This window comes from Musca domestica, unplaced genomic scaffold (genome assembly GCF_030504385.1).
Source record: "Musca domestica strain aabys unplaced genomic scaffold, Musca_domestica.polishedcontigs.V.1.1 1, whole genome shotgun sequence".
Taxonomy (NCBI): Eukaryota; Metazoa; Arthropoda; class Insecta; order Diptera; family Muscidae; genus Musca; species Musca domestica.
Window position 1 is genome coordinate 33,856,311 of NW_026712114.1, and position 27,497 is coordinate 33,883,807.

Here is a 27,497-nt window from a genome sequence, read left to right on the forward strand (position 1 = left end):
CTTCTAATATTCTTCACAGACCTGCGTAGTTTTGTTTTCCATCTCTTTCTAACTCTCCAAACCACGACGACATTTTCTAAATTGTCGAGAATTGGATTTTTTTGTTTAACGAAGACGAAGGCTGCTTGTTTGCGCTGCTTTATTTTATTCACCACTCATTTGGAGGGGAAACGTACGTTCATTTAAATCGATATCATTACGATATTCTTTATTAATTTTCCCCACACACACACACACATACTTGATTGATGGGTTGCTCTCTTTGTGTCTGTGTTGTTGGCGTTGGCTGTAAGTTTTACAAAATGGAAAACATCAAAAGGCCAAATTACACGCGCATACATACACACGCTCTCATTTACATATGTTACACAATATCGTAAATAATATGAAAATTAATAATAACAAGCAAGGTGGGGAGTAGCTTCTTTGTCAGGGCATACAGTGTTGGACATAACTAAAGGCGGCTTCAAGAATTTTAATAAAATATTCCTTAAAAATACAGGATTATATCTACTGTATCACTTAAGTATTCCTCTAAAGTTCGGGATTACAGATCTGTTTACGATTCGTTCAACCAATACTTTCTAAACCACGATTGTAAATCTGGGAGAATAGCTCTTTAGAAAATATCCCCTAAAATCCATAGGACGAAGCTTCAAAAGTATTTTCTGAAATCCATGATTTATCTTTAAAAATTCTCGGTTTTCAGTCTGATAAACTTGCAAAACTTTTCCATGGCAAAATCGACTACACATTTCGTAAAGCTTCAAATTATATTCATTAATAAATTCAAGAAAATAGCAATGACAAGATTTCAAAACATCAGTCTTAAAAGTGGGAGATCGTTGCTCCGATGAGCAATTTTTTGCAAAATAACTCTGGCAAGCCTTTAAAATATCTTTCTGTAAAGATCCATGAATTTGGCTCTGAACCAAGCCCTTAAAACCCACAAAATTATCTCTCTATCTCTTCGAAAAAAATCCATTAGAGTTCCAAACGTAAAAAATATAAAAATCCACGAGAATAGTTACGGAAATATTCTTTGAAAACTATAAAAAACCTTCAAAAATATGTCCCTAAAATCCAAAATTATATAGTTTCGAAATCCTTAAATATATAAAGGGTGAGAAAAAAAAAACTGCAACAATGTCAAGCGCCATAATTTATATATATATATATATATATATATATATATATATATATATATATATATATATATATATATATATATATAATATATATATATATATAGGAATATAATATATATATAGGAAATATCATCAAATTTTATAATAAGTTTCGATTTGTTCGAATTGGTCACCTTTGGCACGAATTATGGCCTTGAATCAATCAAAAATCAACCTTAAAGATTCTCGATTTTCAATCTGGTAGAGCTTCAAAAAATGTATATCTTAAATTCTATTAATTAAGTTCTAGCGAGGATTTAAAATACAGAGTTTACAAAACCAAGAAAATAACTCGCGATAGGCTTTAAAATCCTGGAATATAGCTCCAAGAAGGCTCTGGCAACGTTTCAAAAAATATATCTTTGAAGCAACAGTTATATCTCTGGTAAGGCCTCAAAATATTTTCCCTAAGACACACGATTATGACCCTTAAAAACTTCAACTTTGAAAATACTTCAAATAAATTCCCCTGCCGATCTGATGAGGCCAAGTACACGTTGAAAATGCATGTTTTTATTTTAGGATAATCCCAAATTGTTTCAAAAACTCACGATTATCACTTTAGCGACTTCCCAGAAAGTACTTCTTTAAAAACCCGTTGTGAGAGCTTTGGGAAGCTCCAAAAATATACCTTTAAAAATCTATTCAAATATAAATATCTCATAATTAATAATTTGTTTTCTCTTTCAATTTTCCTTTTCTTTCCGGTTTGATTGATTGATCATCAGCAACAAAAGCACCAACAAGTCAGCCAACCGACAAACATCTGTCGCATACGTCGCAGCAGCAACAGCATTACCATTTTTGTGTTTTTGTCCAACTTGAGGAGTGACATTCATTCCTTGGAGCATCGAAGCGAGCATTACTTTATGGAAATTAGCTGATACAACAGTTAGGAGGAAATTGAGAAAGGCATAGAGATTTCGAAATTGAAAGCAACAACAGCAAAAAGAACAGCAGCAGAAAACAAAGCAAAAGAACAGAACCCAGCGGTACTCAAGAATATAAATTTGCATTATTATTTGTTTTGGATTGATTGAACTAAAAAAGGGAACACAAAACATATACAAAACGACGTTTAGTTCATACATATTTTTTATAAATTGAATTGAGCTAGAAAAACGACAAAATTCCTCAAAGTAAATACAATCCAAAATTAAATTAAAACAAAACAAAACACTGAAAAAGACAAACAGCTGGGACCCATTCTTGCTCTTCTACACTTTTTTGCAATATCCAACAATTGTATCACGCCAAGTTTTTTGATCTCTTACGCCAACCAAGCAACCACTACTACCCTCCTCACGTGAAGAAAATATATATAGAATTTTTATTATAAAAGAAAAACAAGAAGAAGAAGAAGCAAAAAGTTCACATCACTAACTCAACAACAACAACAAAATTAGAAACAACAAATTACCTTTTTAACCGCATTAAGAATTTCGCTGGGCGAAGAATTACTGCAATTTAACTAAATTAACAAAACAAAAAAATATATCAGCAGCGTAAATAACAACAGCAACTGCAACCACCACAACACACCAAAACCAAAACAAAGCAATGGAACGTGAATCAAATCCGATGCAACCTATGTGCCGCTCCGGTTGCGGCTTCTATGGCAATCCAGCCACAGATGGTTTGTGCTCAGTTTGTTACAAGGTAATGTAATTTTCAATTTCAATTATGCTGGTGATATTGTTTTATTTTTTTTTACTAATATTTCTCTTCTTTTTTGTAGGACTCCTTAAGAAAAAAGCAACAACCACCTGTTGGCAGCACTCCCGTATCAGTTCCAAGCCCACAACCAAGTCCCACATTTAGTCCAGCCATTACAATACCTTCAGCCGCACAGCCAACAGTACAGAGTTTACAACAGCAACACAATGAAATTAAAGATGTAAGTAGTGTCGAAGGGTCTCAATATGAATTCACGATTTCTACATCGGATAAGACAAGATATATATCTTTTTTAGAATACAGGACTTTAGATATTATAATTTAAACAATTTGCACTTGAAGACTTAACGGTTTACCTTTAAAAATATCCCACAGAAAACTGACCCGTTAAACTATTTAAAATAATTTTCCAAAATCTATGCTTGTGGTTCCTTTTAAACTTTTAAAGTATCTTTTTAAAATCCGCATTTTAGAAATATTATTTTAAAAAGTCAACTTAAAAAATCCCCCTAAAACTCTCCAAAATGTTCCTTAGAAGTCGGAGGCGTAGCCCTAAAGACTGGTTAAAATTTAATTATTTATTATTTTCAAATATATAACTACAAAATGCAGGAAAAACCTTCAATAAGTTTTCCCTAAAATCTCCACGCTTTATCCCCAAACATCTCTAAATATATATCACAGATATTTCCATGTAAACACGATTTAGATTACAACAAGTAAAAAAGCTTTAAATACCCTCCACCATTTGGAACGAATTTGGCAATTTTCTCAAAAATAAAATCCGTTAAAAATCTGTTAAAATCTTAAAAATACCGAATGTAGCCGCAGTATTAGGATATATACGGAATTTAAATACCCTCCACCATTTGGAACGAATTTGGCAATTTTCTCAAAAATAAAATCCGTTAAAAATTCTGTTAAAATCTTAAAAATACCGAATGTAGCTGCTGTATTTATACGACGACGTGGACCTGCATAGGCCGCTTTTGTCATAAGCCATTACAATATTCAAATTCGAAACTTGAAAAAAAATCGGTGAATAATGTCGCTAAAATCATCAAAATACCGAATATCGGGAGGTACCGTTATATGGGGGCTATACGAAGGCGTGGTCCTGCACAGACAGTTTTCTGTCATAGGCTGTAGTATCCATTACGAAATTCAAATACCAAATTTGAAATAATTCCGGTGAATAATGTCGCTAAAATCATCAAAGTATTAAATATTGGGAGGTACCTTTATATGGGGGCTATATCAAAACGTGGACCTACATGGCCTATTTTCAATATCAAAAGTCCTGCAGATATAATTTACATTTGCGTAAAATTTTATCAACCTATTTCATTTCGTTTGGAAGTTAGAGTGATTTCCACAGACGGACGGACATCGCAAAATCGACATAAAATTTTATGCTGATCATCAAGAATATATATACTTTGTGGGGTCTAAAAGGTATATGTCGAGGCGTTACAAACGGAATGACAAACTTAATATACCCTCCATACTATGGTGGAGGTATAAAAACGGTAATGGTTTAGCTCGACCTCTTTTTTTTTAAAAAAAAAAAGTATTATTTAAGAAATTCACTGTTTTTAAAATATTATGTAATGAGACTGAAAATGCCAAAGTTGTGGGTATTTTCCTAGAAAATGCTGGATTGTTATTCTGCTGTTTGTGGACAGAAAAATATTCCTTGGAGTAGAAATATTTTCCTCTCGGTTTGGGATTGAAAAAATGGAAGAAAAAGAAATAAAACAATGGAATAAGTTTGATGTTGGGGAAAAGAACAATTATGGTTCTTTATTTGGAATTCAAATTGCAAAATTTGAACGGCGCTTACCAATAACAACAGTTCTGATTGTAGGTTGGTTTACAAGTGATTTTATTGAGGAAAAAGGAAAATTGAAAAGCCACAGATAGGACACAAACGGACATTTTGAGTAATTGAGCGACACAAACAAAAGCAAAGCTTGTGGATCGACTCGAAATTTAGGAGATAGAATTAGGGTTGCCAGATCGAAGAATTTCGTATTTACATCACCGGCCCCCTTGCAGTGCGTCTGCAATGGAAAATAATCAATTTGATCCGTGTATGTCCTGGTCTGGTTACAAAAGCAATGGAATGAAAATGAATTTAATTTAATACTAGGATAATTTTATGAAGATGACCAAATACATATGTAGGTTTCTGTCGTCAGACCACATGGAATCAGGAACACGCACCTGCTTCGGAACGTACAAGCTGAAAAGGAAAGTTTGTGCTTTTTGGGGAAAGAAAGACAATAGTGCATTCTAAGGAATTCAACAATTTATTAATTCAACTCAGTCAAAATTTTTTAAAAACGAAAAAATTGACATGTTTACGAACATAGCCCATAGATGGCCCACCCAAAAACGGTACTTTGGGCAGTTGGTAACCCATTCCTGGCATACACCCCCTCCGAAATTACTTTCGGGTAGATATCGACGCCTATGACGATATCTATTCCCGATGACTGGTAAAATTTCGGATCAGCCAAGAAAAGATGGGGGAAATTTTTTTTGAAGTCGTCGGGCAGGGATTCGGCTGGCGTCTTTGTGGTGATCCGATTATCCACGCGAAAGGTGCCCTCGATTTTCACTTTGGAGTCAAATCTTGAGAACAGAGTCAATTGGCACACTGTCTCCTCTCTTAATGTCAAGGTGTTGACTTTAATTTTCTCCACAAAGCTCCTCGACACACGGCTTACTGGAGAGGCGGAATCCAACAAACATCGCGCCACATTCTTTGCATCTATCCTTACCAGGACGGTGGGTAGCAAAATGGTCCGATTTTGCTGGATCAGGGATGTGAGAGATCCCTTCGGGTTATGCGAGGTTGCTGAGGACGATGAAGGCCTGTTTGGTACTCGCCGAGCTTTAGAGGTTGATGGTCGCGGTGAAACCGACCTAGATTCCGATCGGGACTTAGGAGATGGTGGAAGGATTTGGGCCCGCAGCTTTGGATCCACGTGGAGCAGTGTGTGGTGGTACTTGTGACAGTGGCGACAGCCGGTGTCACTGAAACACGAACCATGGGAATGGTCCAGGGCCAAACAATTCACGCAATATTTGTGCTTGCGCACCACTTCGAACCGTTCCGTCATGTCCATATCCAGGAACTTATGGCACCGACGTAAGGAATGGGGACGCTGACAGAGCCGGCACAAGAATTTCCCATTTTGGTATGGGGCTTTGTTGTGGTTGCGCTGACCTTTGGGGGCGGAATGTTTGGGCATGGTTCTAAATAGAATGCGGACAAAAGGACAGAGAAGGGAAAGAAGAAAATATGAATTTAGTGGCTTGGAAGGACGACAAGCTTAGTGATAGGGCGTGTAATAACCCCTTTTTGAGTTATAATATCTGCAACACGGATATGATGATCGGAACCTTGATAAGTCTTGCAAACTCGACCAAGGCGCCAGGAATTTGGCGGAAGATTATCATCATAAATTGCGACCAGTGTGTTTTCTTCAATGTCCTTCTCACATGTTTGCCATTTATAACGTTTTTGGAGTTCTCGGAGATATTCAGTCTTCCAACGAGCACAGAAACTCTGATGGATTGCTTTTAGTCGCTGCCACCTGTTGATTAATGAAATTGGACTGTCTTCTAGGTGTGGATCAACAGGGACTAAAATAGGCGTGCCTATTAGAAAGTGGCCAGGAGTTAATGCGGCAAAATCTGTTGGCTCAGAGGAAATAGGAGAGAGAGGACGAGAATTCAAACAGGCTTCAATTCTGGTCAGAAGCGTTAGAAATTCTTCGAACGTAAACTTGAATGAGCCGGCAAACTTTTTGAAATGGGTTTTGAAACTTTTAACCCCGGCTTCCCAGAGCCCTCCCATATGAGGAGCCCCAGGCGGAATGAAGTGCCAGCTAAGATTTTGCACGGAATAATTAGAGATAACAGCGGAACGAGAAGCTTGAATAAACTCTTTCGCCAGGACTTTGGACGCTCCCACAAACGTTGTACCATTATCGGAATAAAGATGTGCAGGACATCCTCGTCTAGAGACGAATCTATGAAATGCTGCCAAGAAGGTGGAAGTGGAAAGATCGGACGTTGCTTCGAGATGTATTGCTTTAGTGGAAAAACATACGAACACACATACGTATCCCTTTGTTATACGGCATGAGCGTCCGTAATAAGTTTTAATATCGAAGGGACCAGCAAAATCTAGTCCAGTGCGATAAAATGCACGGGTAAGCTCTGTACGTTCAGGAGGAAGAGCAGCCATTATCTGTTTCTGACAGCGCTTCTTATACAGGATACAAGGCTTGCATTTATGGATAGAAGCTTTAATGAGGTTCTTGACTTTAGGAATCCAATACTGGGATCTTATTACTCGAAGAACTAATTGATTTCCTCCATGTATAGTGATTTTATGAACAAAATCAACATAAAGCCGAGCAAATTTGCAGCTGTATGGAAGGATGATTGGGCGTTTCTCCTCGTATGGAATACTTGGAGAAGAATCTAATCGCCCACAGGAACGGATTACACCATCGGAGTCTAGGAATGGATTTAGACTTAAAATGGAACTTGATGGTGAAACTTGCTGCTTGCCGGATAATGCCTTGTACTCATTAGGAAAATGAAATTTCTGGTACCATTTGATCAGTAGATTTCGCGCCACAAGTATTTCAGAACTGGAAACAAGTAGAGTATTCTCGATGAAATTAGCGCGAAGTCGTGGATGTGTTCGGCGGAAGAATCGATGAATATACGCAAACACTCTAAGCGAACGTGGATAGGAAGAAAAGTTCTCAAGAATATCGGCGGAATCTTCGAAGTATGAAAAGTGAACCTTCAGGGGTTTACGTTCCACACACGTTTCTTGAATATGAACACGGTCTGGCCATCGGTTTGTGGATTCCCGAAGCCAAGAAGGTCCGAACCACCAGAGATCATTTTGAACGATGTCCTGAGGTGACAGACCGCGACTTGCCAAATCAGCAGGATTTGATTCGGACGGAACGTGATGGAATTTGGAAGGGTCTACCACTTGAATGATAGTGGAAACTCTGTTGGCTACGAATGTTAACCAATGACATGGCGGTTTGGAAAGCCAGGAAAGAACTATTGTGGAGTCTGACCAGCAGAATACGGAGTAGTTGGGAATATCGAGCGTTGGGAGCAGTACGTCGATCATTTCTGCCAGTAGGACAGCTCCACATAGTTCTAGTCTTGGAATAGACAGTGTCTTCACTGGAGCAACTCTTGTTTTGGAATACACCAGGTGGGTGAATATGGAAGTACCGTTAGCTATTCGCACATATAAAGCGGCTGCGTAAGCTTTTTCCGAAGCATCGCAGAATCCATGAAACTGAACTTCAGCAAAGGGGACATATTGGAGCCATCTCGGAATTCTGACTCGATCAATACTTGAATAGTCGGATTGAAACCTTTTCCACTGGTGCAAGGTGGCTGGACTTATGACTTCGTCCCAACCAGTACCATCGGACCAAATCTGCTGCATTATTATTTTTGCCACGACAATACATGGCGAAAGCCAGCCAGCAGGATCAAATAATTTGGAGATCTGAGAAAGAATCTCCCTTTTTGTGTAGGAACACGAAGATGGAAAAGGCGTTGTCGAAAAGAAAAATGAATCTGAACGAGCGTTCCAACGTTTTTGCTGTGCTACAGTCGTCGAAGTTTAGGAAATCACACAACAAATGATCTTTTGGAAGATCCGCTAGAATATCCATTGAGTTCGCTGTCCATTTTCGAAGGGAGAAGCCAGCTGATGCTAGAGCGGTTTTAAGCTCATTTCTGGATTGAAGAGCATCGGAAATTGAATGTGCACCGGAAAGTACATCATCCACGTACATATAATTACGAATTATCATGCTAGCCTTTGGATGGCTACTTTGGACGTCATCAGCTAGTCGAAGCAGAGTGCGGATAGCTAAATACGGAGCACAATTGACACCAAATGTGACAGTTTGTAGCTCAAAATCTTGAATGATATCACCTGGGTGGTTGCGGAAGACTATTCTTTGGAATGGAGTGTGATCAGAATGAACTAGGATCTGACGGTACATTTTCTGGATATCAGCGTTGAACACATATCGGAAAAATCGCCATTTGAGAATCAACGTGGTCAAGTCATTCTGCAATACTGGACCAGTATGCAAAAGATCGTTGAGACTTCGACCATTAGAAGAAGCAGAAGATGCATTAAAAACCACTCGAACTTTAGTGGTCGAACTTTCTGGCTTAAAAACTGCGTGGTGAGGCATGTAGTAATGGAAGGAATCATTGTTACAGCTCGGAGCTTGAATTGAATTCATGTGATTTAGTTGTATGTACTCGTCTAGAACCTGGTCATACTCTTTCTTCAACTTTGGATTTCGGATTAAGCGATTCTCATTACGAAGGAACTGTGAGAGAGCGCTTGGGCGGGATTGTCCAAAACGAATTGTATCTGGAAATCCATCCTTGAAAGGAAGGCGAACAATATACCTGCCATCTTCATTTCTTGATGTAGTTGACATGAATAGACGCTCGCAAAGTTCATCGGATTCGGAATAAAATCTTTTCCTTGGAAGATTCTCCACCTCCCAGAAACGACTAATTTCTTTATCAAGAGAAATCTCGCAGAAATTGGAGATCACTATGGATGATGGAGACGGAGTGGATGTAGGTATTGGACCCGTGAGGATCCATCCAAATATGGTCTCTTGGCCGATTAAAGAATCACAGAGATTAGGCTTTAGTCCGGATCTCATGATTTCCGGAATGAAATCACCGCCTATCAACAGATCAATATTGGAGCTCTTGTAGAAATGTGGATCAGCAAGATTGATATTCGGAAGCAGAGAAAATAGTGAAGGAGGCAAGGTATGCGACGGAAGGTTTCCAGATAAATGTGGAACTACAAATGCCTGGACCGAGACACGTACGGAATTATCAAATCTTGAACATAGATTTAAGGAACATGATTTTCGAACGGAAGCAGCAGTGGTATTATTAAGGCCGGAAATCTGCACATTCGTACGCTGGTATGGAAGTTTTAATTTATTGAAAAATCTTTCGGAGATAAAGGTTCCCTGAGATCCAGAATCAAGCAGAACACGTGCTGGATAAGAGACTCCCAGGTGTAGCACATTTACTAACGCAGTCCCCAATAAAACTCCCCTTGAACTTGCAGAGAAGCAAGATTGAATGACTCCGTTCCCAGAACTAGTGGACTGTGAGGAATTAGGAGTGAATGGAACAGAGTTGGAGTTCAAAGTGGAATTACTGTTGGAGGTGGAAGGAAGAGTGGGTGAATGGACATGAACATGAAGCATTGTGTTGTGTCTCTTTTGGCACTCAAAGCAATTGTTTTTGCTAGTACAATTTCGTACGTGATGCGTTTTCGAGAAACAATTGAGGCACAGACCTTGTTTCTTTACCTCGGATGTGCGCTGCCTTATGTCCATGGCAATGAACTTTGGACACTTCCGAATGATATGTGAAGAATTCGCACACAATGGACATTTCGGAACCGAAACTTTAGTCTGGAATGAACTGCATTTTGAACCTTTTGAATGTGAAATGGATTTCGCTTTACTTTCATCAGACTTTGGATGGTTACGCATCTCGGAAACGGACTCAAGTGTACGATACCGATTGGTGAGAAAGGAGTCAAGGTCTACCCACTTTGGAATAGCTGTTTTATCAGATAAACCTTGTTCCCACAGGGTCAGAGTTGAGTCTGGAAGACGATTGGAACAGAGAAATACAAATATCGGATCCCAACTTCTGACATCGATCTCGTACATTGCAAGTGTATCAATACAGGAGTTGATATCACGTTGCATTGACTTAATGGCACTAGCTGATTCGGATTTTAAAAACGGAAGATTGAATAAAACTTTCAGCTGACCATTCACAAGAATGCGCTTATTTTCGAAACGGGAACATAGGTTCTGCCACGCTAGCTGGAAACCTTGATTAGTCAAGGGAGCTCTTTGGACTATATCACGTGCTTCACCTTTAGTCTTCTGGGTCAAATGGAATAAGCGCTCAACTGGACTGAGCCTGGAATTTTTGATGTACACGGCCGTGAACATGTCTCGGAATGTTGGCCATGACATGTAATCTCCATCAAAGACTTCGGTGTCGCATGGTGGAATGTTAAAAGAATAACTTGAACTATGATCGGGATGGATAACAGAGGTAGGACTTTGGAATGGTAATGATTGCGGAGAAGTTGTGGGTTCTTTTGGAGCTGCTTGAGACTGAAAATCCTCCAGAAGCTGAGTCAACTTGGCTAAACATGTACAATAGGTCACGTACGTACTGTTGTACTTAGCTTTGAAGGTCTCCAACTCAGAAGCAGTATCTTCATCACCATCTTCCTCATCCCCCTCATTTTCCCGATCGATCATGAATCGCTCAAATGAGGATTTCACAGTTTCCCATAGGGACTTAAACTCGGAAATATGAATTTTTATTAATTGGGATGACGTTAGAGGAATATTACCATCGCTGACACCTGCATTAAATGCGACTAGGTGATCTGCGTTACGAATAAAGGAATCCAACGACATAATTTCTCAGAAATCGAAGAAAGATCTGAAACAAGTTGATATTCTCTATGCCCTTTAAGGAAAGAATTAAGTATTTGCAGCCCTTTCAAGAATATAGAGTAGGAAAATATGAAATATATCTGCTTAAATATGGCGAAAATCAGAAAAATTCGGCAAAATTCGGAGAAAAATGGAAAATTTGTATCTACTTTCTATTTGAAAAGCGACCTCCAGCGGCGATAGGAAGTACTAAAAACCAAAACAAGCGAAAAAACTCTGAAAGTATTTTGAAATAACCCAAATCGAATGTCCTTTCGCAAGACAATTGGGAAATTGTGAATAAACGTAAACTTTCAAGAATATTTTCCAATGTCACGAGCGACCTCTGGCGGAAACAGGATGTACTATTAATAGACCAGGGCTAATTTTTTTCTCGAATATATGGACAGTATATCAAAAGTCACAAAAAAGTTTAAAAATTTTCCGAAAAAATGTGAAAATTAATTATTTCACAGCTACCTTCTTATATACAGGGCGACACCTAGCGGCGAAAATATGCACTAAATACCAAGAGGAACAAAGGTGGTTGAATAGTCCCACCGGTATATGTGCGAATAATATATAAAATAATATGTGTCGCAAACTATGAAAAGTGCGACCATATAAACGGAACGACGGTAGGGTGCACGTACAAGCGAAGAGAACACCAACAGAAAAATAACCGATCACTGTTGAGTGGAATGACACAACAGAGCGCTGCTTGTGTTGGCTGAGCGAACGAACGACTCAACAACAAGTGGAAATATGAGTGACTGTATGTAGGTATTGATGTTGTTGAAGAGATTCAGCGAGGGTTCTCTTACAACAACAACAATAATAATGAAAAAAAAAACAACAGCGATGGATAATAGAAAAAATGCAATATTTTCGCGGCAAAACGAAAAGGAAAAAAATGAGAAGAAAACACACTGTCGCGAGTTAAGAAATAGGCGAATAAGAAAATTAAATAGGAATTTATATTATTGAAAATTGAAATAATAAATGAAATATCTCTTCACTTTATTTATTAAAATCTTAGAAAAATATGGAGAATTATGGGAATATTTAATATTGGATTTGAAATTATTCGAAATTATACTGAAAAAATTAATAATTTTCGAAATCTAAATAGAAACACTGTGCGTTAGATAGAAAAGAAAAAATCAAATTGCCGACGGCAAAACACACTTTGACTAACGCACTCAAGTTTAATGTGTTTCTTTTTTTTATGCACTATTGACGTTCACTGGATAATATAAGCACAAACTTACCTTGAATTTAGATGAAAAATGGAAATTAAAACAGCAATAAAATCCGGTTCGAACAGGACCAAATGAAAATGCCAAAGTTGTGGGTATTTTCCTAGAAAATGCTGGATTGTTATTCTGCTGTTTGTGGACAGAAAAATATTCCTTGGAGTAGAAATATTTTCCTCTCGGTTTGGGATTGAAAAAATGGAAGAAAAAGAAATAAAACAATGGAATAAGTTTGATGTTGGGGAAAAGAACAATTATGGTTCTTTATTTGGAATTCAAATTGCAAAATTTGAACGGCGCTTACCAATAACAACAGTTCTGATTGTAGGTTGGTTTACAAGTGATTTTATTGAGGAAAAAGGAAAATTGAAAAGCCACAGATAGGACACAAACGGACATTTTGAGTAATTGAGCGACACAAACAAAAGCAAAGCTTGTGGATCGACTCGAAATTTAGGAGATAGAATTAGGGTTGCCAGATCGAAGAATTTCGTATTTACAGAGACAAAGTTTAACCCTAAACGCTCTTTAAGAATACATATTTCTTAAAAAGCTACGGTTCAGTCTTGAACTCTCTTTAAGAACTATTTCCTCAAAAGCGATGGAAGTAACATACTTGTCAAAAATATTCTGTACGTATTAAAACCTAATACCCCTTCAAAACATAATCCTGACACTATACTTTAAGAGACGCTTTTTAGCTTTAAATAACCTTCAAAAAATTGCTATAAAAACACTTCTGTAAGCTTTCCGCAGTTTAGTCCTGGAAATACCTAAAAAAACATCCCTAAAAATACGTGCTTTAAATTGATATGTCTTCAAAAAATAGTCTTCTCTTCCAAAATAGCCTTGGAAGTCAGCGAATCTTCAAAGAAGTATTTTAGAACAATATCATATAATTCCTCGTTTTTTAAATATTTCTTTAAAGATTTAGTCTTCTAAAAATTATTCCTTAAATTTCAAGGCCATATCTCAATTCTCATTGTACCTTCCAAGACACAGGCCCCTCCGAAATTTGTCATGTCCCTTGGCTTTGTCTTTTAAGTCAATACTGTCAGTATTTTTTTAACAAATTTCTTCTACTTCAAAATTCCAAAAACCAACTAATTTTTTTTGGGAATTAAGTTTCGCCTAGATCTATCTTCCCTTTTCGGTATCATCATTGATTATGGCAAATAATGATTCAGAGCAAACAAATATCTCACCACCAGTAACTAATTCGCAAGAAGCAGAACAGCAACAACCATCATCCTCAAAGAATTTAAAAGAAAAATTGCAAAAGATTTTAAAATCATCTGCGGACTCCTCTTGTTCCAGTTCAATTGGAAAAGAAAAAAGCAAGCGAGTGAATTTGAAGATTAAATATTTTCTCAATTCCAATCGAAAATTAGATCCCTCTTTGGCTGTGAAGGCGGCAAAAATTCTATCTACTCCTCCCAAGGGTCAGAGGCCCAGCGATAATATTGAAGTGGTGACCGTTAAAAGACCAAACAGAAATTCAAACGGAAATAATATTTCAAACTTGATCCACAAAAATTCCAGTCCAAGGAGTAATCAAATTGAAAATACTGCAACAGAAACTATTGCGAATGCCGCCGATGATCATCAGCCATCATCTGATCCACAAAATTCAAACAAATCGAAATCAATTTTCAAAAGGAAATATAACTTTTTTACAAAACCTCACACGGGAGTGATAACAAGTAATAACAACATATCTGGTGACGAAGTAACAGAAGCCACAAATTCTGCTACTGCCGCCAGTACATCTTTAAAACGACTCCCCCTTGATTTGGAAAACAAAGCCATAAAACCCATAAACGTGCCAAAGCATTTGTTACGAGAATTTACAACTAATTTCAATATCTATAACCAACAGGTCGAAGATAATAGTTTGATAACATCACCCGTTTTACAAACTCAACCCCGTGTACATTTGCGTAGTGTTGCTTTTGACAGCATGGTTGGCAAAAAGAAATCAAATAAAAGCAATGATGCAACGAAAAAGGTTAAGAAATCGAAAGATAAGGAATCTAGGGAAACAAATGTCGAACAAGAAAAGGATTCTAAAACCGCTTCATCTTTAGCAAAGGGGGCAATTGCAAATTACTCCCTTCAAAAAGGGAGTTTGGAAAATGAAAACGAACAACCTTCATCTTCCCGAAAAAGGGTAATTGGTATTTAGATTATTATTTCGTTTCAAGCTCCTCCTTAATCATAAAATGGATATCCTATTAAGGATAGCATTTCGTTTGTGATTCCCAAAAAAATGTCGGAAATAGCATCAAATTTTAGAATAATTTTAGATTTGTTCGAATTGGCACGAATTATGTTTTTCAAACGGCCAATGAAACCCTCATACGCTGCCCGAATGCTGCTCTGCGGTATTTTGGCCCATTCCTTGCGGAGTGCTCGCTTGAGGTGATCGACACTTTGGTATTTTTGTGCCAACCTTGCGTTTCCAAAATACTCCAGATACAATAGTCCAACGGATTGGTATCCGGAGATTTTGGTGGCCATGAAGAATGAAGCGAGGAACTTCATTTTGTAACCATTATTGGGTGGCGCGTGCTGAGTGCGATGGTGCTGAGCCCTGGAATGCGGCAAAAATGGAGCGTGCCCAATGCTTTAATACACCCTCCAGAATATTTTCTCGATAATAATCGGTATTTATTCTGATGCCACGGTCGATTAATACGAGCGGAAAGCGACCATCGGCTGTTATTGCGGCCCACACCATCACCATGGCCGGTCCTAGAGTTATGGTGGCCAACCGAAGGTGCATATTTTCAGCAGACCTCTTTGGCAAGTAAACACTATCATTTTGTTGGTTTATAAACTGCTGGACAACGAATGTTTTCTCATCGGAGAAAACCAAACTCGGCAGTTCACCACTGTCTGCTAAGCGAAGCAACTCTTTAGCTCTTTTGAGTCTCTTTTCTTTCTTTTGCCGTATAAGTTCTGGCACTTTTTGGAATTTCAACGGCTTTAGTCCGAGCTTATTTTTCAATATTTGCCAAATGAAATATTGCGATATGTTCAGATCACGAGTCATTTTTCGGCCACTGCAACGCGGGTTTAAATCAAGTCACTCCATTTCTGTCGATGTTGCTGTTTTCTTCCGTCCACTTCCTTGACGTTTGGCTACGCTACCAGTATCACGGTAACGAGCGTTGGTACAAGACACAAAATATTTATTCAAATATAAAAAATCACACTATCACGCTTGAATTCCATCAGGAATAACTTTTTTTTTGAAAATTCTCACCGAAATGATTTTGTACGCATGTAAACAATATAATGAGCTGTCACTGGAATAATTTTAACAGCTGTCGGACGAGTGGCTTAGGAATGACAGCAGTCTGAAGTTGGTTGCAGTTATTTCCTTCTCACCCTGTTCATATTATTCCTATAACCATTTTTTAAACATTTTATCTTCTCAGATGTTTTCAAAGCTTTTGTTTTTCAAATTTTGAATAAACTTTGTTCTGCTCATTGTTATTCCAATATCTTTGTCGCTTTCAAACAAAAAATATATTTTTTTAATTGATTAACAAATCAAAATTAGCTTCTGTTTGATTTCTTCTTTTCGTTTTTTTGCCTTTATTTCTTTTCGAAAATCGTGCGTTTGTTTTTATTCATACTACAGCTTCTGCTCTGATGCCAATTTAATTTACATTTAAAAAAATATGTACATTCTGCCTTTCTTTCAATTTTGTTGGCACCGCCTGAAAAAAGCAACCATGTTGTCTGTCGTCCATTTGTTTTGTAAATAACTCGTGACTTGTGATGATTTTTGTTCTTGTCCCTCAATGTTGAAAAGTGGTTCTTCGCCGTTTTTTTTCTTTGTTTGGTGGCGACGACGACGACGACGACGACGATGATGATGATGAAAGAATTTCTTTAAAACAGTTTGTGTATTTCGTTTCAATGGATTCTTCTAATGGTCAAAAAAGGGCAGCATGTGGACAAGACAGCAGCGGGAGAAGGGTTGATGAGGTATAGCTTGTCATATTTTTTGTTGATAGTATTTATTACTATTTAATTGCCCAGTGATTCATTCATTATAGAAGCGTTGGACAATTTTTCAATGAAATCGAAAAGGAATTTAAGGTTAATTTTTTTACAATATTGTTGCATGAATTGCATCTTATAGATTCGAAAATGAAGCGAAGGAAAGATTTTCTTTCAATACCAATCAATGGCAACTGAATTTATTTATTAATTTAATCTTCCATTTATAATACAAAACCAATATGGCCACAAATGTATAAACCTTGGATATTTATAAGGAAAAATATTAATTGATATAATATGAATAGTATTAAAAATTGAACCATATATTAATCTATTATTTCTGGTTTGTTTTATATAAAGGTAATACCAATACAAATCAGATTTTCATTGCCTTGCAATTTATGACTTTTAGAAAACCCAGAACAGATGCTTTTATCCCTAGAAGGGATATATTCCTATAATCTTCCATTTTCTTGTATATACAATTTTTATCAAAAATTTTATTTTCTTTTTTGTTGCAGAAAATAAATGAAGAAAATTCAGCCAAAACTAGCAGCGAAACAGCCGCATCCGCCGGTCCATCAACTTCCACCGAACCAGCCGAAGAAGATAAAGACAAGGAAGATGACAAAGATTCTAAAAAGAAAAAGAACCGTTGCTCCGAATGTCGCAAGAAAGTGGGCTTGACAGGTACGTATTACCAGTATTGTAGAGATCCGGATATAAGAATTCAACAACTATTGGATATGAAAAATTAAATATGAAGAAAGACGAAGAGACATTTCTAAGGAATATAAATAGATAAAAGGAAGAAGGTTTAATAGCATCATGGAAAAATTCTTTCTTTTTTAATATTTTTTTTTTAATAAAATCAAGAAGCAGTTAAAGAAAGTATCCCCAGCTTCTGAAAATGACCACATATCGTCTCTATATAGAACTCATGGTGGAGAATATCTATAAGAATTTGTAGCTGCTGTTTTCTAATAACAAAAACTTGGAAATGCCGATTTTTTTCTATCCTTAAAAATTGCAGAAGAGAACACTATATAGAGATAATATATTCCAAGAAAGAAGAGGCTATATGTAGGCCAGAGCAATTCTCTATTCCTACAATAGAACTGGCAGAACTCCTCCATAGCCATTTAAGGCATTTTAGAAAATTTAGCCAAGGTCAAAGGGAACTATCAAGCCGACATAGGAAGGAAATTGGAAAACTTAATGTCTTAAAAACAACTCTTGAATAGGATCAAAATTTCCCTTAAAGGTGCCATATTTGATATCACATATACAGGGTGAGATGAAAAACTGCAACCAATTTCAGACTGTTGTCATTTCTGAGCCACTCGTCCGACAGCTGTTAAAATTATTCCAGTGACAGCTCATTATATTGTTTGCAAGAGTACAAAAGCATTTTGGTGAGAATTTTCCGAAAAAAAAAAAAAAATTGAAGCGTGAAAAGTAAAGAAGCGTCTTGATAGAAACCTGCTTCGCAGTGGCCGAAAAATGGCTCGTGGGCTGAACATATCGCAATATTCCATTCGGCAAATATTGAAAAATGAGCTCGAGGTAAAGCCATTAAATTTCTAAAAGTGCAAGAACTTACATCGCAACAGAAAGAATAAAGACTGAAAATATCTAAAGAGTTACTTCGCTTGGCCGAAAGTGGTGAACTGCCGAATTTGGGAGTTTCTCCGATGAGAACTTTGTCGCATTTTTTTTATCTCAGCCTACATACACTCCCCGATAAACTTTCAACGTCGCTTCAAATTTTTGACAAAAAAACCCCATTGGTGGTAACCACTGATTTTATGTTTGTTTGAGGTTCTGACCATACCTTTTAGCTGAAATGCCACCAGTTCAATATTTAGAAATCTTAAGAGGTGGAACACACAAAATTTTCATTTTTTTTATATGGCCCCCATTTAACGCCATCCCCCAATCAATGATAGTTTGAATGTCCTGTTACGAAAAATAATTTTTCTTCGTCCTTTTAATGACTTAATATCGCCTTCACTGTTGCTAATTTTTTATATCCACATTAATTTAATGTTTTTTTATATAATTTTTTTTTTAATAATTCCAATTAATATTAATTGTTTCCCCCCTTTTTTCAACAGGTTTCCTTTGCCGATGCGGTGGTCTTTACTGTGCTGTCCATCGATACAGCGATAAGCACAACTGCACATTTGATTATCGGGAACACGGAGCCCAAGAGATCAGACGCAATAATCCGGTAGTCGTTGGCGAGAAAATACAAAAAATTTGAACTTTTGTGCCATCATCTTTAAACCACTTTATAATAATAATATAATTCTTATACATACATCTATATATAAATATAAAAAAGAAGGAAGGAAAAACAAAAACAACAGAAAACACAAAAACTTATAAATATTAAATATACATATAATAAAAATATATTAAATAATACTGAAAGCAAAAAACGGAGAAAAATACAAAAACAACAACAAACACTAAAAGAAGAAACAGAAACAACTAATTTAAAGATAAAAAAAAGAAAAAAATTAAAAAAAAAACTGGAAAATTATACATGAAAAAATACCCCCTGCAATAGCTCTCCTACTCCACCACACAACAAGCCAGCAAACAACCATAGCCACCACCACAACCATTACTTCTCTATACACACACAAGCAGACGACACACACACATAATTTTTTATATTTAATAATTAAAATTGATTGAAGTTTCTTATTTTGTTTTATTTAAAAGAAAAAAAATCAAGAAGAAAATAACCAAAAAGAAAAATAATTAAGTTGTCTTCTCTAAATAAATTTTTTAATGGAATAATGTTTAGTTTTCATTTGCAATCCAAACAAAAACACATACAACACAAACGCCTAAAACCATTATTACACCTCCTACCAATCTACCTACCTACCTACATATATAAATATATTTGCAATTAGCGTTTTTTCTGTAGTAGAATTTTTTTGCTTTAGTTTTCATTATTACTATTATTATTTTTTTGTTTTTAATTATATATAAAAAAATAAACAATTTCAACAAATATCGAAAAGGGAAAACAACATATATATTTTTATTTTTTATTATTATAATTATTATGATTTTTTTCTTGTATAGAACCAAGTTAGAGTAATACATTACATAGAAACAAACAAACACACACACATTTTAAGGGATAAAATTAATAATAATAATATATGAGAAAAATTTAATATTTAAGACGTTAATATTTTTTTCTTTCTTATATATACATATAATTAGTAGGATATTCTATAAACAAAAGCAAATTCTCTATACTTGTTCTCTACACCATTTTCAGATGTTATACACTAAAACGATATTTCACAAATAAAATTTCGAAAAATTTTCCCAATAAACTGCTGCGGTTATTTTTTTTTAATTGAAATGTGAAGATCTATTTTTATTTCAACAAATTTCTTTGGTGATTTTGTAAAAGAAAGTAAAAAAAATAACGTAAATGATAAAAATTTCATTTTTTTTTAAAGTTGTGAAAATCTATAAATTTTGGGAAATTTTCTTAAAAATTTATAGAATTTCAATCTAAATAAATTGCTATGGAATTTTGGAAATTAGGGATTGCCAGTAAATATTTGAAATTGTGAAATTAAACAAAAAAAATGTTCTTCAATTTTAATAGATTTGCTGCAGTGCTTCTACCCAATATCAAGTAATTGTTGTTCAGTTGGCCATCTTTTGAGAATTGAAGTTTAATTTAAATGTTACACAACAAACTTTGCTGTAGAAGTTTCTTTGCCAGGATTTCCAAGTCCTCTCAAAGTGATGCCGAACTTTTGTCGGGAAATATGATGGAAATTAGATTTCGATACTCAAATATTTCAAAATAAATATATGCAAAACAAAATAAATCCTTTTTACTTCATCTATTTAATAAATCCCATATTGCTATTTTGTTTAATATCGAAATGGTTTCAAATATGGATTCTGGCTACCTTGTTATTTTGGAAATTTGAACAAACTTCGATTTTTAAGGTTTCAAGTGAATTTGTAATGAATTACTCAAATTTAAGTTCAAATTCATTCTTCAAATAAGTTGTCGTCCAAGCCAAGTAATTTTAATTTTAACGAGAAACCCTGTTTGGATTTCAATTGGATAACTCCAAATAAATCCTTTTAACTTCATCTACTTAAAAAAAAACCCACATTGCTATTTTGTTTAATATCGAAATGGTTTCAAATATGGATTCTGGCTACCACCTTTATTGCCAATTGTTATTTTCGAAATTTGAACAAACTTCGATTTTTAAGATTTCAAGTGTAGTTTGTAATGAATTACCAAGCCAAGTAATAATTTTTATCGAGAAAACCCTGTTTGTATTTCGAGTGGATAACAACTCCAAGTGTACCCAAACCGCTGCATATTCATTTTAAAACTCGAAATAAATATACGCCAAAATCCAATTTTTGATTCAAACTATTTTAAAATCCCTTTGGAAAAATTGTATAATCAAAAAAAATATTCTGGAAACATTCGTTCGAATTATTTAAATTCAACTTCAATATCTAAAACTTTCATAACTTTCAAATCAAGTCTTTGTTTTTTAACACGATAATTTACAATTTAGAAGTGAAATATATATTTTTTTGTATAACATTTGAAAATGGTGTAGTAGTTTAAAATTATTTAAAAACAAATCAAAACATATTGAAGAAGTAAAGTGCTGCTGCAGTTTTTTTTTAACATAGATTATTATTTTTTTTTTTTTTTTGTTCTTTTGAAAATTACTTTTCTTATTTAGAAAATTTAGTAAAAGAAAAACAACGGTAATTTTTGCTTTAAACAACAAAACTCGATATAAAAAGGAATTATTATTAAAAAATTATATAGGATTTAATTTTTATTCTTTTCTTGAAAAAATCAAAAAAAAAAAAAAAAAAAAAAAAAAACAACTCAATACACACCGACACCTACACTTACACGCGATTTCTTTTTAATATAGTTTTTAAATGTTTATATAATGAAAAGAAAAAGAAGGAAAAAAAAAAAACAAAAACAGAAAATGGAAATAATGCAAACCAAGCTCTTTTTAATGTAATTAATTATCATTATTATTAATTAATTAATATTAGTTTATAAAATATAAAAGATAAGAAAAAGGAGAAGAAAAACAAAAAAACCAATAAACAATTCTAAAAATGAAACCAACAAAACACTTTTGAAAAAACACCCTACTAAAAAAAAAAAGAAATTTTACACTAAGTTCAAAAAAACTTATTTAATACTACTACAACAACAACAAACAAGTGGGAAAAAGGAACAAACAAGTAAAACCTACTACTATTTACTAGACAAAAACCAACAACATATATAAAATCCAAGCAAACTTTATATAAATATAAACAAAAGGCAAACTAATGGACAAAAGTATTTTGGGGTTTGTAATGAAAACAAAAAATGAAAAACACAACTGCTTAACAAAAAGATACCCAAAATGCTTTTAATCTAAATTATATTTGAATAAAATATGGAAAAATTAAGAACTCTTTCAATGCTTATAAAACAAACAAAATGTTTAAAATCTAATGGGTAGATAAATCCAGCGGGAAACAAAACAATTAGCAAGGAATTTGTATCCATCTACCAACCAAACCAAGCCCCCATCTAAAAACACAGTAGAAGTAGAGATTATTATTGATTTTATTTTCGTTATTTCTTTATTATTTTTCTTTTGAAAATTTGTGTGAGTTTTGTTTATTATTAATTTTTTTCTCTTTCTCTCTCTCCCACTATCTCTCTGAGCAAGTCTAAAGTTAATATGGTTTTAATTATATACAAATAAACAATAAAATAATAATAATTAAAAAAACACAACAATATTGAAATTGAAACTTTAAAAAACAAATAAAATAATATATAAAAACAAACAAATTACCCTTGTCTTTTGAGTATTTCTTAACATTAGGTTTGAAATTGAATGTGTTTGCCCCCCATTCGCAATGAAAGCAACAAGTAATGAAGTGGTATGACAAGGGAATGCTGCTGTGAAAGGCCAAAGCTCTTCCCCTTTCTTTCTTATCGGCTTGTTATTGACAAGAAGCTGGGAATGTTTTTTTTTGTCATGGGTTTTAAATGTTTATTGGACGATGTTTTTCAGTTTTCTCATCTAAATATCTGGTAAAATTTCTATGCGGGTTATGTTTCCTGTTTGTTTGAACGCGATCAACTAACGAAATCATAATCAAGTTATATTTGTAGATTTACAGGGTGATATAAAAAAACTGCAACAAAGTCAAACACCATAATTTTTATACATTTTTTTTTAAATTTTATTGAATGAAAGCAAAAAATGCTTCAAATTATATTCCCTAATAAATTCACGAAAATAGCACTGACAAGACTTCAAAACATGACCCTTAAAAAACGAGATCATTGCTGCGATTAGTCCTTAAAAATATTCTTTGCAAAATAACTCTGACAAGCCTTCAAAATTTCTTTCTTTAATGATCCATGAATTTGGCTCTGAACCAAACCCTTAAAACCTACAAAATTTAAAAAACATTCTTTGCAATATAACTCTTACAGGCCTTTAAAATTGCTTTCTTTAAAGATCCATGAATTTGGCTCTGGACCAAGCCCTTAAAACCACAAAAATGTTCTCTATCTATTCGAAAACTTAATGGATTTATTTTCCAAACTAAAAAAAATCCAAGTGAATTGTTACGTAAATATTCCTTAAAAACTATAATAACCCTTCAAAAATACTTCCCTAAAATCCATAAATATATACTTTCAAAATCGTTGAATATATCTTTTCAAAAATATTTCTTAAATATCTAAGAAATTAGCGATAACAAAATTGTATAATCCCTAAAAATTCACAACTACAGGGTGAGATAAAAAAACTGCAAAAAGCTCAAACGCCATAATTTTTACATTTTTTTTAATTTTATTGAACGAAAGCAAAAATGTCGGAAAAAGCATCAAATTTTAAAATAAGTTTAGATTTGTTCGAATTGGTCACTTTTGGCACAAATTATGGCCTTCAACCGGTTAATGAAACCGTCACACGTTGCACGAATGTTGCTCTGCGGTATTTTGGCCCATTCCAGACGAAGCGCTTGGTTGAGGTGATCGACATTTTGCTATTTTTTAGTGCCAACCTTGCTTTCCAAAATACTCCAGACACAATAGTCCAACGGATTGGTATCCGGATATTTTGGGGGCCATTGGGGGCCTTATTTTGTAAACATTTTTGGATGGCGCGTGCTGAGTGCGATGGTGCTGAGTCCTGTTGGGATGTTCAAGGTCTGCGGCCAAAATGTTTGCATGCCTAATGCTTTAAAATATTTTCACGATATTCGGTATTTATTCTGATGCCACGGTCAATTAATACGAGCGGAGAGCAACCACACAATCACATGGCCGGCGCTTGGGTGGGTTCTGGTGGCCAACCGAAGGTGCACATTTTCAGCTGACCTCTTTGGCAAGTAAACACGATCATTTTGTTTGTTTACAAACTGCTGGACAACGATTGTTTTCTCATCGGAGAAAACCAAATTCGGCAGTTCACCACTTTCGGCAAAGCGAAGCAACTCTTTAGCTTTATTGAGTCTATTTTCTTTCTGTTGCGGTGTAAGTTCTTGCACTCTTTGGAATTTCAATGGCTCAATGGCCGAGCTCATTTCTCAATATTTGCCAAATTGCGATATGTTTAGCTCACGAGCCATTTTTCGGCCACTGTGACGCTGGTTTCGATCAAGTCGCTTGTTATTTTTCGAACCATTTTTGCTGATGTTGCTGTTTTCTTCCGTCCACTTCCTTGACGTCGGGCTACGCTACCAGTATCGGTAACGACCGATGGTACGAGACACAAAAGATGTATTCAAGACACAAAATATTTAATGAGCTATCACTGGAATAATTTTAACAGCTTTCGGACGAGTGGCTTAGAAATGGCAGCAGTCTGAAGTTGATTGCAGTTTTTTCATCTCACCCTGTAAGATTTTGTCGATTCGCGGCTGCAAACAAATCTACCCAAATGTTCATTGCCTAATAATAGGTTTCTTCCAAATCAATTTTTGACATGCCACCTGAAATAATTAGTTATTGAGGATCGAGAAATTAGTAATGAGTTATTTTAATGGGTTATTCGGCCAAACATGATGGAGAACATTGTTGGCAATCTGTACCTTACTCCTGCTGTTTTTCTACAAAGTATATATATATATATATATATATATGTGTATATATATATATATATATATATATATATATATATATATATATATATATATATATATACACATATATATATATATATATATATATATATATATATATATATATATATATATATATATATATATATATATATATATTTTTTTTTTTTTTTTTTTTTTTTTTTTTTTTGATCAACATAAAATTCTAAGGCGATTTAGCGATGTCCGTCTGGCTGTCTGTTGTAATCACGCTTCATTCAAAACGAATTAAGAAATTTTGCACATATCTGTGTTTTGTCTGTTGTTTTTGTCTGTCAACGGAATTGTCTGAAAATCCACACAAGGAGTTCCTTGTGAGTTTTTTATCCCCTGGAAAAGAATTATCTATATCGGTAAACGATATCGTACAGCCCCCATATAACGGTACCCCCGATATTCGGCATTTCGATGATTTTAGCCACATTTTTCAATGGCATTGACTTAAATTCTACACAAGGTGTTCTCTATATAAGTACTCGACCCTCCGGAAGGGAATTGTCTACATAAGTCCACGATATAGTATGTCCCCCATAGGACGGAACCTCCCGATATTCTGTATTTTGATGATTTTAGCCACATTTTTCGACGGAATTGTATGAAAATCCACACAAGGAGTTCCTTGTGAGTACTTTATCCCCTGGAAGAGAATTATCTATATTGATCCACGATATCGTATAGCCCCTATATAACGGTACCTCCCTTCATCCGGTATTTTGATGATGTTAGAAACATTATTCAGTGGAATTGTTTCAAATTTCATATTCGAAGTTGGTAATGGGTATTACAGTCTATGCAAAAAAAATTTCGTCTTCGTATATGCCTGTCAGTATTGACAGTACAATTCAAAGCAATTGGACGGCGTACGGCTTCTCCCTTGTTATTTGACGCAGTTATGAAATAAAAACAAAGCGGGCTCTCTTACCTTTGAGTTGAGCTATTAATGAAGTCGCAACCATCCAACCAGTATGCGAGGCGTTTCACCGTTACTATTTAGTGGCTAGAAGAAGACCAATTTTGGAAAGGTCCATTTATACGTACACAAATTGATGGAAACATTTTTCTTTTCAAGTCGGTTCTTTTAGTCAATTCTCTATGGAACTTTTAAGACATTTACGTTTTTTTCTGTTTATATAAAAGGATTACCACCAGAACATCTACCCTGGTTTATCTTCTATATCTTCCGACTACAGGAAGGTAACTTACTTCTAGTCCTATGGAGAGAGGGTATCAAAATAGTTATGGAATTTAATTCCATTTATGCTTGCTCAATTTACATCATATTTTTAATTTTCAGTTATTGTCTTATTTATTTAAAAACTAACAATGTAAATATATCTAAAACTGATTGTGTGTGGTGTATATACATGTATTAAATAAAAAAATAATTGCAATTATAAATACCAACACTAGTTTGTCTATAAATTTAATTTTAATATTTCTCAAGAAGTATTCGACTTCAAAACATATGTTTTTTTAGCTTCTAACTGTAGCACGCATTGTACTATAAAAATAAAAACATATATGGATTAAAACCTAAATTAATAAATTTTTGGAATATAAATAAATGTTACTTAGGGACCCACTTGAAATTCAATATTTAAAAATCTTTATAATATAATTGCATTGGTGAAGTTATATTTATCTTTAATTTTCATTTTACTACTTTTTGTTTTTATATAAAGTATGTTTACAAATTAAGATTGTTTAACCGTGATAAATAGCCAATCACAATAAATTTGACTATGGGAAACATACGTAACATTTATTGTGATTTATGGATTATCCGATCCATTCGCCACGAAATGTTTGTTTTTAATTCAATAATTTGGACTTTATATAAACATTTTTGTGTATCTAGATTTCTTCACGATCTATCAATCAAAGAAACATAATTTTTTAGTTAAAATCCTTGGACCGATTCTTGCTTTATGAAATTTGAAATGGACAGCCATTAGCAGCAATTAACTAATTTGATGATAATTTACGAACTTACTATAAATACAGAGTGATATAAAAAATTGCAACAAAGTCAAATGCCATAATTTTTATTTTTTTTTTTAAATTTTATTGAATGAAAGCAACAATTTCGGAAATACCAAATTTTAGAATAAGTTTAAATTTGTACGAATTGGTCACCTTTGGCACGAATTATAACCTTCAAACTGCCAATGAAACCGTCACGCGCTGTCCTAATGTTGCATTCCATTCCCGGCGAAGCGCTTGCTTGAGGTGATCGACACTTTGGTATTTTTTAGTGCCAACCTTACTTTCCAAAATACTCCAGACACAATAGTCCATCGGCTTGGTATCCAGAGATGTTGGTGGCCATTGTGTAACCATTCTTGAGTGGCGGGTGCTGAGTCTTCTTGGAATGTCCAAGGTCTGCGGTCTAAATGTTTCCGTGTCCAAGGCTTTAATACACCCTCCAGAATATTTTCGCGATAATATACGGTATTTATTCTGATGCCACAGTCGATTTATAAGAGCGGAGAGCGACCATCGGCCGTTATGGCGGCCCACACCATCACTATGGCCGGCGCTTGAGTTCG

General features: G+C 34.8%; 1 protein-coding gene across 1 annotated transcript; it reads left to right on the forward strand.

The window, feature by feature from the left end:
• Positions 1–1,895: 1,895 nt before the first annotated feature.
• On the forward strand, positions 1,896–21,639 carry LOC131802219 (AN1-type zinc finger protein 5-like). Its single transcript, XM_059121993.1, has 4 exons — positions 1,896–2,846; positions 2,926–3,084; positions 17,244–17,412; positions 18,840–21,639. Exons 1-4 carry the CDS (start codon positions 2,748–2,750, stop codon positions 18,986–18,988), a joined length of 576 nt encoding a protein of 191 aa, XP_058977976.1. The 5' UTR covers positions 1,896–2,747; the 3' UTR covers positions 18,989–21,639.
• The last annotated feature ends 5,858 nt before the right edge of the window (positions 21,640–27,497 follow it).